Here is a 16,240-nt window from a genome sequence, read left to right as displayed (position 1 = left end):
AAATACCACCAAATGCATTCCTTTTTTCTTCACTTGCTTTCTTATTACTGCAACTTTATCAGTGTTACTTCTGTGTAACCATGCATCGCCAGTGGTAGCTCAGAGGAACTTGCAAGCTCATGCAACAGTTCCTGTGGATCCTGCACATGTGGCACCATATAACAACAACACAGAGTACGAGTGGGAGAGCTGCATACACTGATATAATGGGATCACATTCAGGTGAAGATAAAACATTCTAAATATTAACATATAAATATAATTCAAACAAGAAAGAAAATGGTAAAAAAAACACATTCTATTAATGTTGTCTAATAAAATGTATAAAAGAAAATAGAAACTAAGTAAGGTCCATTTAAGTCAGTTTTAAGAACCAATTTCCACAAGGGATTTCTAGAATATATCCTAATTTACTTATACAGAGATTAAGAAATACTAAGGAGTTGTGAATCTACCTGCAACCAGACCCGGACATCAGTGCCTGCATCTAGACTAGTGCTGGTGCCATTGGTCATGACACTGAAGGGGACATTGAACGTTGAGCATGAGCGGTATTTGTAGAGCTGGGCTCGAAGATAGGACTGGCCTCGGGTCACATTTCTGTGGCATATTGGTATCAGAGACAGATGCACTAGTGATAATCCAACTGGAGGTTGCCTCAGATCCATAAGGCCTGAAGGCAGAGGATATGGAGGAGTACCAATACTGTAGTCTAAGGCTGCTTTCAGATCATGGATCTGCTGTGTGTAGCGAATGGCCTGTGGAAGTCTGGGAGCAGCTTTGAAATCGGCTCCAAAAAAGGGGAGGGACTCTGGGCCTTAGAGGTACTATGGGCATTCCGTGACTGAGTGGTGGAAGGAAGGAGAGCCTTGTTTGCCTTTCTTGTATTTCTTAGACTTCTTTAATTTGTGTGAGCTTCGTGACCTCAACAATGATTGGTCACAGGATGTGCCTTTGGAAGACGTCCTCGACTGAGCCTTCTAATTATTTCAGAGTTCCTTGATGGCACAATTGGCTATGTATTCACTGATGGACTTTCAAAGCATTTTTGCACAGCAGTCACACACCATGTCATGCTTAGAATTGAGACACCAGAGACAGGCGTCATGAGTGTATGTCACAGGCATTTGATGGTTACAGTCCTTGCACGATTTGAAAGCTGTGGGTTTTGGAGGGGACATGGCCTTAACACACTGGAAACTTTTTAGGGATAGGAATTTGATTGAGGACCGGACCTGCAACCAAAGTCGTGGAAAACAAACAACATCAGCACACTGAGGTGGCACAGAAATACTGGCACTGATGTCAAAACCGGGATGGATCCAATGCGGATACAACACCACCTACTAATGCACATGAGTACTGTGGTCGAAAATTCTCCAGATCAACTCTGGTGTTTGGGTTTATTCATAGGATGAGGAATCTGGTTAGAAGTCTCTATCAGAAATGCTATTTTAATATTTTAAATTCTGACGCTTGAACCTCTATTATAGGCCCATTTAATTCAAGTCCTTTCTTCCAGGCAGAACCTACCTCAATCTCCGGGCCACTGTCTGGTGTCTAAAATATCTGCCCTGTCCCCAAACATGCCAAAATATTTATGGATTTGTAGACATGTCAGCAAACGCAAAATGAACATATTTAAAAAAAAACAAAAAAAAACATCTTGAACATAAAAACATTTTCTATCTTATGGTGCTCGCGCAGGGTACTGAATACTCCGCATCTAATCTCAGACTGCAGCTCAAATGAATGAATAAATATTTTGCAAAGAAAGGTAAAATTCTTGGGAGCAAAATCACTCTCAGGCGCAAGTTCTAAGAGAAAAATATATTCTCCTCAGTTTGTTCACCATCTAATTGCTCAGAAAGAATTACCACCCTCGTCTACAGACCAAGACTGCATGTTTGACCAACTTGTCCTACAACTGCTGCAATGCTCTTCTCTTTTCAAATCTAAAGACCCTAAATCTTTTCAAAGAAATCCTTAGGCTTCTCCACTGTCAAACCCAGAAAAACTTAAGCTGATACAGTTGCTGCCAATAAAAGAGGGTACCTCCAAGATGCTGTTATTGGTTGAATACTGCAATTGACACATGGTCCTTGGTTATCCGAAAGATCTCCTGTACAGACATAAGTCTGCAAAATCCCTCTGAGCCATCAAACACGTTGCTGTACATTCCATAGTTGTTCCACAGCACCTTTAAAAGACACTTCTTCACTGGGCTCTCAAAAATCTGAAGTATCACTATCAGTCTTGTGCTTCACCCCAGTCTTACACTTTTTTCTTAATTTTCCATGTCCTTCTGCCTATTCGTTAACCTACCTCTGCGATCCCACTGCTTGTAATCATTTTGAGATTTTGGAAATCCAGCGCTATATAGGTTTTCAAACCAAATACATCAAATGTCGTCCTTAAAAATGACTGTTGCAACATACTTTGTTTTTCAGTGAATACACCTGCAACAGGCTCATACCATGTGTGCACTCTGATGGCTCTAAATTTGGACCAGTATGCTCTACATATCGGACGTGCCTATGCTCTTTCTTTCTTCGCATTCGACTGGCAATGGGGTGAGTAAATGAATGAAGGGGTGAATCTGGTATCACGCCATCCTCGGAGTCCACTTCTTTTGCTGCTGCTTCCTCGTAGTTTCCTCTAAAAAAGGAGACATAAGAAAGTTGCTCAGCATCTAAAACATCTATTATTAGCAGCATATTCTAGAGTACTTACAATTACCGTAAGTGCATTTAAGAGGTAATTTGACAATAATCACAAATGAATGATCAATTCATAAAACTGTTCATTTTCCGCTTTTCCTTTTTGCTAATTGAGTGTGGAGTCAGGAATAAAAGCCGGGAAGAGTGTGCACCAGCCCTTGGATTGTGCATCTACAAGCCCAAAGTCTCTATATGATTACAAACCCCAGACCAATGCCAAGTAAATCTCTGATGTGCCAAGACTTTGTGTTCACATTTTCCCTGAACTTCGTGCACACATCTTGGGCCTATGAGTGTGCAAGCCTTAGGCCTATGGAAACCCAGAGACTGCACGTGTGAAGACCAGGAATTTGGGCTGTGTCTACGTCTTATTTGCCCAGTATCTGTGCAAATCGATATCACTTCTAAAAGCATCAGAGAGGTAGCAACCAGGCACATACAGATATGATGAGACTGGTTATAATGGAACATGACCATGAAGTAAAAAGTGGGTACAATGTCAAAAATCCATAATCATCTTCTTAGGCAGCTTCAACAGTGGCAGTAATGTGCTAACGGTGAATCATGGCAACAGGTCATAAAATATCAACTGGGCATAATGGATACTGGACATTGGACAATTTCATTACACCTGTTAGCATATACATTCTGCCTCCCATAGTACCTACCAAATCATGACCTCTTGCCATATTTATTTAGCACACCCTATGTAGCACACCCTAAGTAGCACATTACATACAGGTATAGTTCCTTTCCATTATAAAGCGTCAGCACATTGAGGCCAATTTACATTTTACCCATCATGACCAGTCTTAGTTGTGCCCATTTAGTACACTGTGGGCAGTGACAGTGAAGCCTACTTAACATACCTAGACCAAATTTCATTATGAACAGGTAACAATTCATTACCAGCTGCCAATATGTCCAGTTAATGCACTTCTGCCACTGTCAATGGTGTATGAGCAGCAGATTATGTGATTTTGCTAGCATATCCATATATCACATCATGGTGTTGCTCCACTTTAACCAGTCTTTTCATTACCCCATGAGCAAGTTTGCTACACCTCTGATTGGTCACACATTAAAGACACTGGAGATTGTATTGATGTATTGATGAAATTTGAAGTAAAGCAATTCACAATTAGCCATCATAAAATGGAGGAGGAGAATGAAAAATAGAGGATTGTAGGGTCCAAGATGTTTTCTGTGGATCATGATTAAGTATAGTTATGAGATTGTGTCAAGGGTGCTATTTAGGGAATCAAGGTACACACAGGCTAAGGTCTATTTTTGTTGGGACATGGATCAATAGAAGCATCCAAGAATGGTTTGGGGACCGAAGGGATAAAACTTATTAAGGAATCAAGGGATCGGTGGGTGTTCAGTTCAGATAGAAATATACGGTTTAATTCTTCATTGGTAGGGATGTTATATGATTGTGGATTTGGTCCAGAGGAGGTGTATTTTTTTTTTTTTTGTAGATGTAAGTTTGGAAAGTGAGAGAAAGTGTGATGTTTGCTTACATGTTGATGACAAAATGATCAAATGGTGAGGTGCGGATGGTGGGTGTGGAGTAAGTAGGGGTACAGATGATTATTGCTGGAGTCCCCCACAATGAAATCATGGATGGCATCAAGAACCAGAAGGTCATTTTAAAATAATAATGTAATGTTATGGTTTAATTCTGTTGTACTGTTAAATTTATCTGAGAAAATCAGTAAAACATTCCCATGCCTACATCCATTGGCCTTCTGGGTATTGAAAACATACAAATAGGCAGGGGAGTAAAACAGAACTCAGTGCGATACAACAATTAGGGGTTGGGCAAGATGGGTTTGGCATTTCACTAGTTAGTGGCATAAGAGGCAAGTGCAGTTGTGCATGACCAGCACCTAGCCATATTAAGGGATGGATCCTTTTGTGGAGTGGGGGTGGTGGTGGTGGAGTGAGTATTCTCAGATATCGTGGATAGGAGCTTTCGAAATTCTTGGTAGAGATAGAGAATACAGGGTCCCCAGGTTTTATCACACTGGGGGAGTCTGTGCTCTGCCACTGTTGTTAATTTCTTCATACCCGATTTTACAGTGCCAATCTAGGATCAACAGGATGGTGTCTGTGCCCCACTTCGCCAAGATCATTTGTGTAGCTGCACCCAATGGCAAGGGAATGGCTTGGCCTCTCGCCGAGCCCAAGGGCTAGGTTAGTGCATTAGGTAGACCCAGGAGAATGTGGCGAAGAAACCTTGGCAAGACTGTGTCATACACTTGGTTAATGTCGGTTAAGACCTCTGTCCAGAAGCTTTGCAACTTGGGGCATTGCCAGAGTATGTGTGTCAGCGTCCAAACGTGTCCGCAGTGTTTCCAGCATGCATCCATTGCTCCCTGTTTCCACTTCAACAATCTAGCTAGAGTGTAATACCAGTAATGTACAATCTTCAAAAAGTGGTCTAGACCATCGGCACTTCGTACCAAAAAGCGAGCATGTTGTAGGAGATCTGCCCACTCCCTAAGAGTAAAAGTATGCTCACATTCCTATTCTCAGCGTCTCTGTGCCAGGGATACTGCGGTGGTGTGTTAAGGAATGCATATAAAACAGAAATAAGATGTTTGTCTGTGCCCCTAGTCAGAAGCCATGTTTCAAAGGGAGTGAGAGGGCGGCTGGCATGTGGTCACATATGGGGCTGCATAATCCAATGTGGTATAGGTAAGTATTGCTAATGTGCAGGTGAGGGGAGGGGAGTGGAGGCCTTGGGGTGCCTGAAGCTGTGAGAACTCCAGGGTACCTTCCTGGTCAAAAAAGTCCCCCACCTTTTTGCAGCTAGAGGTATGCCGGTGCATGAACGAGACGTCATGCAGTGCCTGTGGAATATCCAGGTTTCCCAAGATCAGCATATGTGGGGAAATGCGTGCTGATGGAGACTTCATAGTCTGTACTTAATCTCACGTGCCCATTGTTGCCCAGAGGACTGGGGACAGATATAACCCGATGGGTGTAAATGGCTTGGGGTACCAGGGTACCTTCCAAATGTGGATACAGGCCATCGCCTGGTTGATGAAGCACCAATGCTTCTCCGTCTCAGTTCAGGACCATTCAACCATACATTGGAGCTGAGCAGGCTGATAATAATGGGTTAAATGTGGGATTCCCAGTCCACCCTCCTTCATGGGCCAATATGCCAATTTCCTCAATATACGGGCCTTTTTCTTTCCCCAGATGTAAGAGTCAGTCAGGGTCTGCAATATGTCTAAAATATGTGGGGCAGGCGCAAGTGGCAGTGTCTGCAAAACAAACAATATTTTGGGAATGAGTGTCATTTTTATTGCTACTATTCGTCCCAACCAGGAGACGGTGGCCCCCACCCCACGCCCGTCCAGGCCTGTAGGTCCGACTTACATGCTGATGGTGAGTAGCCCTGGCAACGCAAGACCCCAGCCCAAATGGAAATTTCAACCCCAGATGCGGGCGGAGCAAGGCGGCGTTCGGTCACGCGGAGCCCGTTAGCGCGGTAACGAGGGGGCGGAGCCTTAGTGGCTGACGACTGGAGCAGGCACCTCAGGGGCCTGACCGAGCCGTGCGGATGCAGCAATGGCTCGTGCTGTCAACAGCAACCCGGTGGTTGTTGTCAACCCTAGTGAAGCGTTCAATGTTGGAACACTATTTTGAGCTACAATATACCGCTAAGGCACTGTTCGTGTTGTCCTGAGGAGGCCAGATTTATACAGGCCGAAACGCGTTGACTTTAACAGTGGAGGACTGCGTACTGACATTTTCGAATAACTGGATGTAAATAATATTGGACTGTATCGGAGATGGTTTACCAGCGATAGTTTTTCTGCTGATGGACGATAAGTCTTTTCCATTTATTGCATTACCTCGACATAATACTGCTTGCCACTGCCTGGCTAAGCAGTTATAGGTTAAGAGATAACGGTGCTCAAAGGAACTTTACATTCAATTCTTTTTAACATTTTTTGTTTTTCATGTACAGGTTATTGTATAGCACTTTTTTCTTGACATGTAATTTTTTGCTTGTATAATTTATTTGTTGTATATAAGATTCCGTCTTTTGTCACACAGTTGTGAGAGTGTGACCTGTAGACACTACGCTTAATTTTATTTAATTTATTTATCTTGAATAAAGAAATATATTTTTCCAGTGAATAATTTATGTTTTCACTGAGCTATTTGGTTTCGGATTTATCCCTACTGGATCTTTCTTTGCTGCTGATGGTGAGTAGCCCAGCATAGTTCAGCTCAACTGTCTTTTCTAGCGTGGAATGGATATGAAGGCCCACAAAGCCGATACCATGTGTAGCCCAGGTGAAGGAGAATTGCTGGACAATGCAGTGTTGAAGTGTCTGTTGGACAGTCAAGTTCAAGATCTGTGTCTTTGGGAGGTTAACCCTAAAACCTTAAATGTTCCCAAAGTTTTCCAGTTCAGCAATTACGGGTGGGAGGGACGTGTGGGGCTGGGTAATGGAGACCATAACGTTGTCAGCATACACAGCTAGTTTGTGTTCCCTGCCCCCCATATAGATACCCTGTATGTGGGGGTTGCTTCTTATCGTCTCTGCCAATGGCTCCATGTATAGGGCAAAAGGAAGGGGGGACAGCCCTATCTTGTGCTGCGTGCTATATCGAATGATTGCAACAGTATGCTTTCACCCTAACTCAGGCCTGTGGAGCCACATAGTTACACCACACCCACTTCTGAAAGAGCGGGCCCAAGCCGATTTTCAGTAAAACTTCCCAAAGGTATGGCCAGTGGACCCTGATGAATGCCTTTTGTGCATCAACCGACATCAAGATTGCCGGTGTGCATGAACGGTGGGCTTTGTCTATGAGATGGCATATGCGTTTGATATTAGCATTACAGCCACGTTCAGGTATGAATCTGCTCAATCCCGATCTATTAGACCCTGCATATAGGGAGCCAAACGAGCTGCCAAAATACTTGTAAAAATTTTGGCATTGTCATTCAGTAATGAAATAGGTTGATAGGAGGCACACTGTGTACGGTTTTTCTGGGTTTGGGAATCACTCTGATGGTGGGTTCCTGATGAGCTGAATGAGTTATGTAAATGTGTTAGTATAGGGGCAAGTGTTGAGATTAAGCATTTGTGGAAATCAGATGGAAAACCATCTTGGCCAGGAGCCTTGCCCGGCGCAAGTTTGGCCTTGTCAAAATATTTAGATATATCTATATCCCTGTCGAGTGGAGTAGAGTCGGGAATGGGCATATTTTCCAGGTGAAGTGAAGTGAGACACTGGGGTATGCTTGCGTCATCCAGCGCCTCCGCCATATACAGCGTGGCGTAGAAATGTTCAAACGCCTTTGCGATGTCATGGTCCTGCAGGAGGGTTTATCCATGTCCACGCCTTATCCCCCCCCCCCCCCCCCAATCTCTGTTATTCTATGGCAAACTACTGGCACTCGCAACTGATGGGCCAGGAGACAACCCGCTTTATTAACCCCTCAGTAGAATTTTTGTTTAAGGAGCAACAATGCATACTGTGCTTTATCAATATCTAGGGCCCCGAGTTCTGCTTGTGCTGCCAGGAGCTGATGACATATCTTATGTGCTCCCGAGTGTTTGTGTATTTCCTTGAGTTCTTGGATTTTACCTTCCAAAAGGAGCATTTTACCTCTACACTCTTTGTTTTATCGAGAAGAAATGGCTATGAATGTGCCATGGACTACCTTCAGGGTGTTCCATAGTAACGCGATAGAGGTGTCATGGGTATCATTAGTGGCAAGATACATGCGTATGGACTCTGTGACTTCAGTAATAACCTATTCATATTGCAAGAGCTTAGCACTAGGGTGCCAGGTGCCCAATCGTGGTGAGGTGTGTGGGAGATGTAAAGTTATGGAAATGAGGGAGCGATCAGAGAGTGCCCGCTGTCTCTATGTCAACATCTGTTACTGCCGTTGTGAGATTCGGTGAGGTAAAGAATAAGTCCAACCTGGCATAGGTTTGGTGGGCATCTGAATATAACGTATAAGCCCTGTCAGTGGGGTGTTGTGTGCGCCATACATCTACAAGCCCCATATCTGTGAACCAAAAGAGTCCAGCGAAGGTAAACGCTTCGGTTTGTCCCACTCTCTGTGTTGACCGGTCCATACAGGTATCAGGATGAAGTCCCCCCAGTAATATGTCGGTATCAGTGGATGCCATCACACGTCCCACAGTATTCATGAGGAAGGGTTCCTGATGTTCATCTGGAGCGTAAATTGTGGCTATTGTGAAGGGGTAATTATGCACAGCAATGCGAAGTGACAGCAGCCTACCCTGAACCTCAGCTTGAGTTTGCAGTACATGGCACAGGAAGTGTGTAGCCAGCAGCAACGCCACCCCGGCTCTCTTCTGTGGACCTGATGAAAAGAACTGGCAATCAAACCAGCATGCGGGACAATCTCTCCTGAGGAGATGCATCTCCTGAAGGAGACATATATCACATTTAGATCCGAGAATTCTGCAAAGAGGAGGGTGGGGAGAAGCCCTGCCGCTCCATAAGCAGTCTTCAATACCAATGCAGTTGCACCCACTAGATCTAGATGACATGTGGGCTGCATTACGGAGTTGCACCGGACAGAACATTACTCAGTCCTATTTAGGGGTTCAATCATTCTGTTTCTGAAGGGTTGTCATGTTGCCGAAGGTGCTTCAGCAGGGCCATCCTCTCCCAGTGGCTGTTGAGCTCTGAAGTTTTTGTGAAGGTTTTCCCCTCCTTGTTGGCACTTTCGGGCGCCACCAGCTATCCCCATGGAGGACTGTGGCCTGCGTGGGTGTACATCATCAGTTACCTGGTCGAAGCCTTACATTGAGTGTGCCACCTCTAAGATGTGGGTCACATGAGTTTTATTCCAGACAAATATTAGCCGGAATGGATGGCCCTACTTACAACCGATCTCCTTTTTGCTTAGGAAAGCTGTGGCCGGCACAATGTGCGGCAGCGCTGGAGAGTGATCAGAGAGAGGTCTTGGAAAATACTGAACTTTGCTCCCTTGAAGGCAATGGTGGGCTTGTCCCTTACAGTCGCCAGGATAAGTCTCTTTTGTTTATATGAGTGGAGGCAGGTAAGAATATCTCCAGGAGTAACAGGTGTCTTCGCAGGTCTGCCCGTTCTGTAGGAGTGGTCTAATGTTACAGTTCCATCTTGCAATTATGGCGCTCACGGCTGGAAGAGCTGCAGCACATAGCCCTCCAATTTACCTGCACCTGCCTGGAGTGGAGCACACTTAATGCGAATGTTGGAGCAGCATGAACGATTCTCAAAGTCCTCCATGCGGTACAATAGGTCTTCATTCTTGTTCCTTAACTCCAGCAGTTCTCTGCATTGCTTATTGAGTTCCTCTTCTCTTTGATCACCTGATCTCTCAAGGCAGTCCATTCGTTGCCCAATGTCATCCAACTCTTTTTAATGTCTTTGACATCTGATACCATCTCTCTTGAGGGCTGTAATCTCTTCTCTTAGTGTCCTGAAGAGAATCTCCAAGAAGGTGCGGGTCACCTGCTCTTCAGCAAGGAGGTCACCTGTAGGGTCCGCTGTAGTCGGCAGAGACACAGGTGATGGCTCAGTTGGTCGCCCTTCCTTGCCAGGGGTTTGTATAGCAGGTCTTTCAGAGAGGAGTCTTTCTTGGTCCGCTGTGTAGACATGATGTAGGGTGGAAAGTGCCAGGTCGTGAGTCCTGCTGTACACCTTTGTTTCCAACTTCAACATGCGCCTTATACCAGATCCACCATGTGTCCTGGTATACTGCACGGGGTTTTCTTTACACAGCGCTAGACTGGGCCAGGTGTCAGCACCAGGGATCCCACTTGGCAGAAGCACCCAAGTCACCACATCTCAGGGTGCACGCTTTGTATAGGCCACAGCCATGGGCCTAGGTGTGTAGTTGGGAGAGAAGCAACTCCTGTGGTGGACTAAGCACTTACGGGGTCCATGCTTTCTTACCAACAAAACTACCCCACTGGCCTCTACTCCATCTGTGTATTGGTCCATCGCACTGCGTAGAAGCCTCAAACAGGGGCAGGAGAAATAGGAGACGCTTCCTACCCGCTCTGCAGGCAATTCAGATCCAGTGACCCCATCTCCTCTTCACCACCGCTGATCCTCTCGTTGGGCTTGTGCAGGCCTTCACCACAACCCCAGCCTCTCCGCTTGATGGGTGCGCGTGGTCTTCTCGTGGAAACCTCCAACAAGTCTCCTTCAGTGTCGCACTGCACAGCTGCTGGTTCCTCCGGTGCGGCGTGTCAGCGGGAGCTGAGGTGCACTCAGGACCTCTGCCCGGGTCCGCAGCGGGATGTAGGATGTCGAATGGTGCCCTGCGTCCTTCGGGGAGTAGGCGTCGGCCTCACCACATGGCTGCTATTTTCGAGTAGCGAGGCTGCCTTTCTGTGCCCCAGGGCATCTTTTCTTGTATCACTGCTCGTTCCCCACAGGCGCCATCCTCGGCCTGTGTTCAGACACAACTGCATCGGTTACAGTGTCCCTGGGGTGCTGCTAATGTCTGTTTGCCAACTGCAGGGCAGCAAAACTCCATGAATTTGCTCCTACACAGGTGCCATCTTGACCATGGCTCAATAATGTAATTTGAAATGAGCAGGCGATACCAATGACTGTTGAAGAGTAGGGGGTTATAGTACTGTGGTGGACAGGGTGGAAGGGAAATGGATGTGCTGATGAGGATACTAACTCCATCTTCTTTAATCGTTTTTATAGTGGCATGGAATAATGTGGAGTGATTAGTGTGGATGACAAATGCGATGACCATTTTTTGTTGCCTAATCTAGGACACTTTGGGCAAGAAGGACAAAGGGAGAATGTGAGCTAAAATACATGGCTATGGAAGAGGTTTTGGTGTAGACAGACCTACAATTTGAGTAGCAGCAAGTGAGAAGATGGTCTGTGGGGTGATGTAATCGAGTTTGAGGGAGAAGAATTTCATGCAGTCAAACGTGAATTGAGAAGAACACATACTGGTTAATGTTAAAGTTAGGGCCAAATGGAAGCCATCTTTGAAAGGAACTTTTATATAGTGAACTTGGCAGGTAGGATTTAAAAGTGGACCAATGAAGAATTTTTAGGCTATGGTTTTCTTCCTTTATAAAGGGGCTGGTGAACCTGAGAAACTGCCACTGAGAAACCAGACTTAAGATGATTTGCAATTCACAAGACCTGAAAACATTATACAGAGATCTGGCTATGAAAACTTTCAATGTCACCACAATGGTGCAGGCTGTAAAAATTGTTTGGGGGGTCCGCAGAGAGTGTTGGTTTCTGAACAGCCACTTATCAAACTAGATGCTCATGTCAAATATGAGAGAGCAGATGCCAACAGTTTCTTCACTTGCAGAGCTAGTCGACTTTAGAACCGCATTATTGAGCAAGTTGGGTGTCACTTAACCTATGCAAGACACCTGGAAGTACTTAGGTTGAGCTGATGACAGAGATGGAGGATCTGATACAAGTTAGTCTCTTAGAGAGTGACAACCTGAGGATCTTTGGAATTCTGGTGGTGCTACTGGTGTGCTACTCCATTCAACTGGTGGTGCTACTCCATTCAACAAGCCTCAGAGACGGAGCTCTGAGGATCGGAACATTTAGGAAGGAGGTCGAGTATGGCGGTGCCTGGTTTCTCTTATTTCTAGATCTGCATCCTGACACTTTACCAAGAAGAGGGCAGTGTTGGATATTAAGAAGCAGCCTGAATTTCACACTTTTGAGCTGCAATCCACTTCTCTGCAATTTATGTTCAGTTAGGAGTAAGCCATTACATTTTTCCGGTAGGATGTGTAGAACACTGGGTCTGGGCCACATTGAATGTTAAGGCCTATCACTACACACCCTGACTCTGTGAATGTTGCGCCAAAGAGTTGGATGATTAAGGTCTGCATTGCTGCGGTAGGACTTTATTGAGGGGGTGGGTAAGGGGCCAGGTGGATTTTGTGGGGGAAAGCTAAGTGTCTAGGTGCCTTATGAGCGAGCACTAGCTGATTGTCTATAAAGCTATGATCCCTCATGTATGCACCCTACCATCTTATATTTGCATAGTCCATGGTAGCTTATTTTTCTCAATGTGTTAGAGTTCTAGCTAACTTTTTTTGCTTCAGAAATATTGATCACAGGATTGTCTATTATATACTTTGGCACAAATATCAAATTACTTTTTAAACAATGTGTTTCTTTTCATCAAGCTAAACCTTTACGTTTGATAAAATGTTTTACACCAAAATGGAAACTAATATGGGTTGTCTCCAAGTGTTTAAGTTTGTGTTTGTAAGCCCGGAACAAGAATTTGAAGTTGGGTTCATAGCCAGATAATTTGGCAGGGATTGCGTAGGCTTAGAGCAATGTTGTTTTCAGGTAAACATGTAAAGCTAAACATGTAAGTGCAATGTTTAAAAGGATAATCATTGCTTTGGGTTTCCTAACTTCTGATTGAATAGGATTTTCCAGTGGTTCGATTTTGAAACATACAACCACAACATCATGGCTGATTCTTGACAAGTAGCCGTTTTGTTACATTTGGCATTACATCACACATAGTGCTTGGCATTTACAGAATGTATTTTATGTTTCCAGAGCTCCATCAAATTGAAGTTACTGTAGAAAAGGTGGTAACTATATGCTATTGCTGGGGTAGTGCCCATCAGTTTGGTGGTCATCAATGTACATTTTAATGAGGTCACAGATATGCTTTTCAAAATGTGTTTTGAGTGATCAGTGGGAGCATTTGGAGAAAATGTAGCATGTGGTGCATGGTAAAGTATTCTGGAGAATAGAGCCGGCAACCTTTTTGGAAGAGTATTTCCCCAAGATCATGTTGCATTTGTTGATAGTGTTTCAGCATTGCCACAAGATCAACTTGATTGTGACCGTCCTTTTTCAGCCTGTACTTGATCACTTTGTAGATCAATTTTCAGAAATCTATGTTCTAGGGAAAGAAATAGCTGTGAAGGAGTCTTTGGTCCTCTTCAAGGACCATTTGGTTTTTAGGCAGTACATTCCTAGCAAGAGGACACGTTATGGAATTAAGATGTATATGCTGTATGAGAGTATTACAGTATACATCTACTATTTCCGAATGTACATTGGCTGGTATTCTACTATTGAGCCTCATGGTTGTTCATCAATCACTCACCCTCGTCAAATCCAACCAGTATGTATGTGTACCAATAAGGAGAGTAAGACGATACAGCTTGTTCACCTTCCCAAATTACTATCAACAACTACCAGAAGCGAGCACGCTATCAAGTCTCTTACTGCTATAATGTCCTAAATTCAAATTTTTTAACCTTTCTCCAATGTTACCACGATTAAAAACATACCATATTGGTGAGTGGACACAAGACAATTTTTTTACACTTCTCCTCTCAGTTGGGAATTCAACTCATGAAAAAAACCCAGCTCTGCTGAAATGGGGCATCAAAGCACACCCCTGACACACTAGGTGTCTCAGGTGGGACATCTATGATGGAGAATGCCATAAACTAGCTTAGTGGGTGAGTGGCCCTTTTTAACAGAACCAACAGTTTTTTCCACAACTTGATTGTTTGGTACATCACAGAAATCAAAGACTTGACAGTGTGTTTGCTTCTTGTCTAGGGAAAATCTACCAACTATATGTTCGAAAACTAGACACACAAGGTGGTGTGCATCTTGTGGATCCCAACAAGTTTTCTTACCCACAATACCATGCAAACCTCAAAATGTAACTAAAATCGCGCATTTTCCTTTCATTTCTGTGCCATATTCTTCCAGAAACAGAAATAAACCACAGATTTCCTACCACCCAGCATTCCCCTCAGTCTCCTGATAAAAATGGTATCTCACTTTGTGGGTACCCAAAGCCTAGTCAGCCTAAAAATGTATTTAAACAAAATAAAACTTCCTTTTGGACCCACTTTGCTTTCCCCTCAAAAACTACACATTTTTGGACCTTGCCTTTCGCAGGCACTTGGCCCATCCACACAAGTGAGGTATCACCTTTATCAGGAAACTGAGAGGAACGTGAAATTTGTGGCTCCTCTCAAATTACACAACTTTCTATCACAGAAACATGAGGAAAATGGTGTTTTCACCCCCATAAAGTTTGCGGTGTGCAAGAGATTCTGGGTAACAAAAAACACAAATCTGGTGAGAATCAAACAAGTTGCCCCGTCCTGGACTCCCCTAGGTGTCTAGTTTTCAAAAATGCACAGGTTTGCTAGGTTTCCCTAGGTGCCGGGTGGGCTAGACCCCAAATTCCACAGCTAGGCAAAGTGCAAAAAACAAAACAGTTTTCTGTGGAAAAATGTGATGTGTCCACGTTGCGTTTTGGGCAGTTTCCCGTCACGGGCACTAGGTCTACCTGCACAAGTGAGGTACCATTTTCAGTGGGAAACTTGGGGGAACCCAGAATAGCAGAACTATTGTTATTACCAATTGTCCTTCTCTGTGTTACACCTTCTAAATGTAAGACAGTCTGTAAGAAAGAAGTCATTTTAAGGAATGCCCTCTAATTCACATGCTAGTACCGGTTCTCACAAATTCAGAGATGTGCAAATAACCACTGCTTCTAAACTCCATATCTTGTGCTCATTTTGGAAATACATAGGATTACTTGATACCCGTTTTTCACTCTTTATAGTTTACCAAATGAATTGCTGTATGGCCGGTGAACAAAGAAAAAAATATTGCAAGGTGCAGCTCAGTTATTTGCTCTGGGTACCTCAGGTTCTTGGGGAACTTACAACCCAAATATATCTCTGCAACCAGAAGGGTCCAGTGGACATAACCGTATATTGCTTTCGAAAATCTGTCATAGTTAGAAAAAGTTACAGATGAAAACAGACACAAATGCTGTTTTTATCAACTCAATTTCCATTTTTTTTTATTTCAACTGTTACTTTCTACAGAAAAATCTTGAAAGATCTAAACAAATGACCTTGCTGAATTCAAAATGTTGTATACTTTTCAGAACTGTATAGCTTTCCCGGGATCCACCACGGGTTTCACACCCATTTCTACCACTAACTGGAAGGAGGCTGAAAGCACAAAAAACAGGAAAAATGTGATATGTCCCAGTAAAATGCCAAAACTTTTGAAAAACATGGCTTTCTGATTCACGTCTGCCTGTTCCTGAAAGCTGAAAAGGTGGTGATTGTAGCACAGCAAACCCTTTATTGATGCGATTTTCAGGGAAAAAGCAGATGCTTTCTTCTGCAGCACTTTTTTCCCCCCATCAAATCTCCAAAATGTAGCTGTATTTTGGCTAATTTCTGGGTCCCGTCCAGGGGAATGCACACACCCTGGCTACCTTTAGAATCCCCAGGATGTTGGGGAAAAAAAGGACACAACTTTGTCCTAGATAGCTTATGTGGACAAAAAGTTATGGGGGTCCAAGCACGAACTACCCCCAAAAAAAGGCTTAGCACAGGGATTTGGGGGTGAGGGGTAGACCAGGAAGTCTAGCAGTGAAGAGGTTAAGTCAAAAGGTAAAGGATTGTGGCCACTATCTTGTCTATCTAGTA

General features: G+C 44.0%; 1 protein-coding gene across 4 annotated transcripts in view; it reads right to left on the bottom strand.

Moving 5' to 3' along the window:
• RBBP8 (RB binding protein 8, endonuclease) overlaps positions 1-16,240 on the bottom strand; it is a 382,091-nt gene that overhangs the window by 148,300 nt on the left and 217,551 nt on the right. For all 4 annotated transcript variants that reach the window (XM_069220014.1, XM_069220013.1, XM_069220015.1 and 1 more), the window contains one exon: positions 2,477-2,658. In XM_069220014.1, coding sequence (XP_069076115.1) covers positions 2,477-2,658 — 182 coding nt within the window. The remainder of the gene's footprint in view (positions 1-2,476; positions 2,659-16,240) is intronic.

This window comes from Pleurodeles waltl, chromosome 2_2 (genome assembly GCF_031143425.1).
Source record: "Pleurodeles waltl isolate 20211129_DDA chromosome 2_2, aPleWal1.hap1.20221129, whole genome shotgun sequence".
Classification (NCBI taxonomy): domain Eukaryota; kingdom Metazoa; phylum Chordata; class Amphibia; order Caudata; family Salamandridae; genus Pleurodeles; species Pleurodeles waltl.
This window is presented reverse-complemented; position numbering and strand designations above follow the sequence as displayed.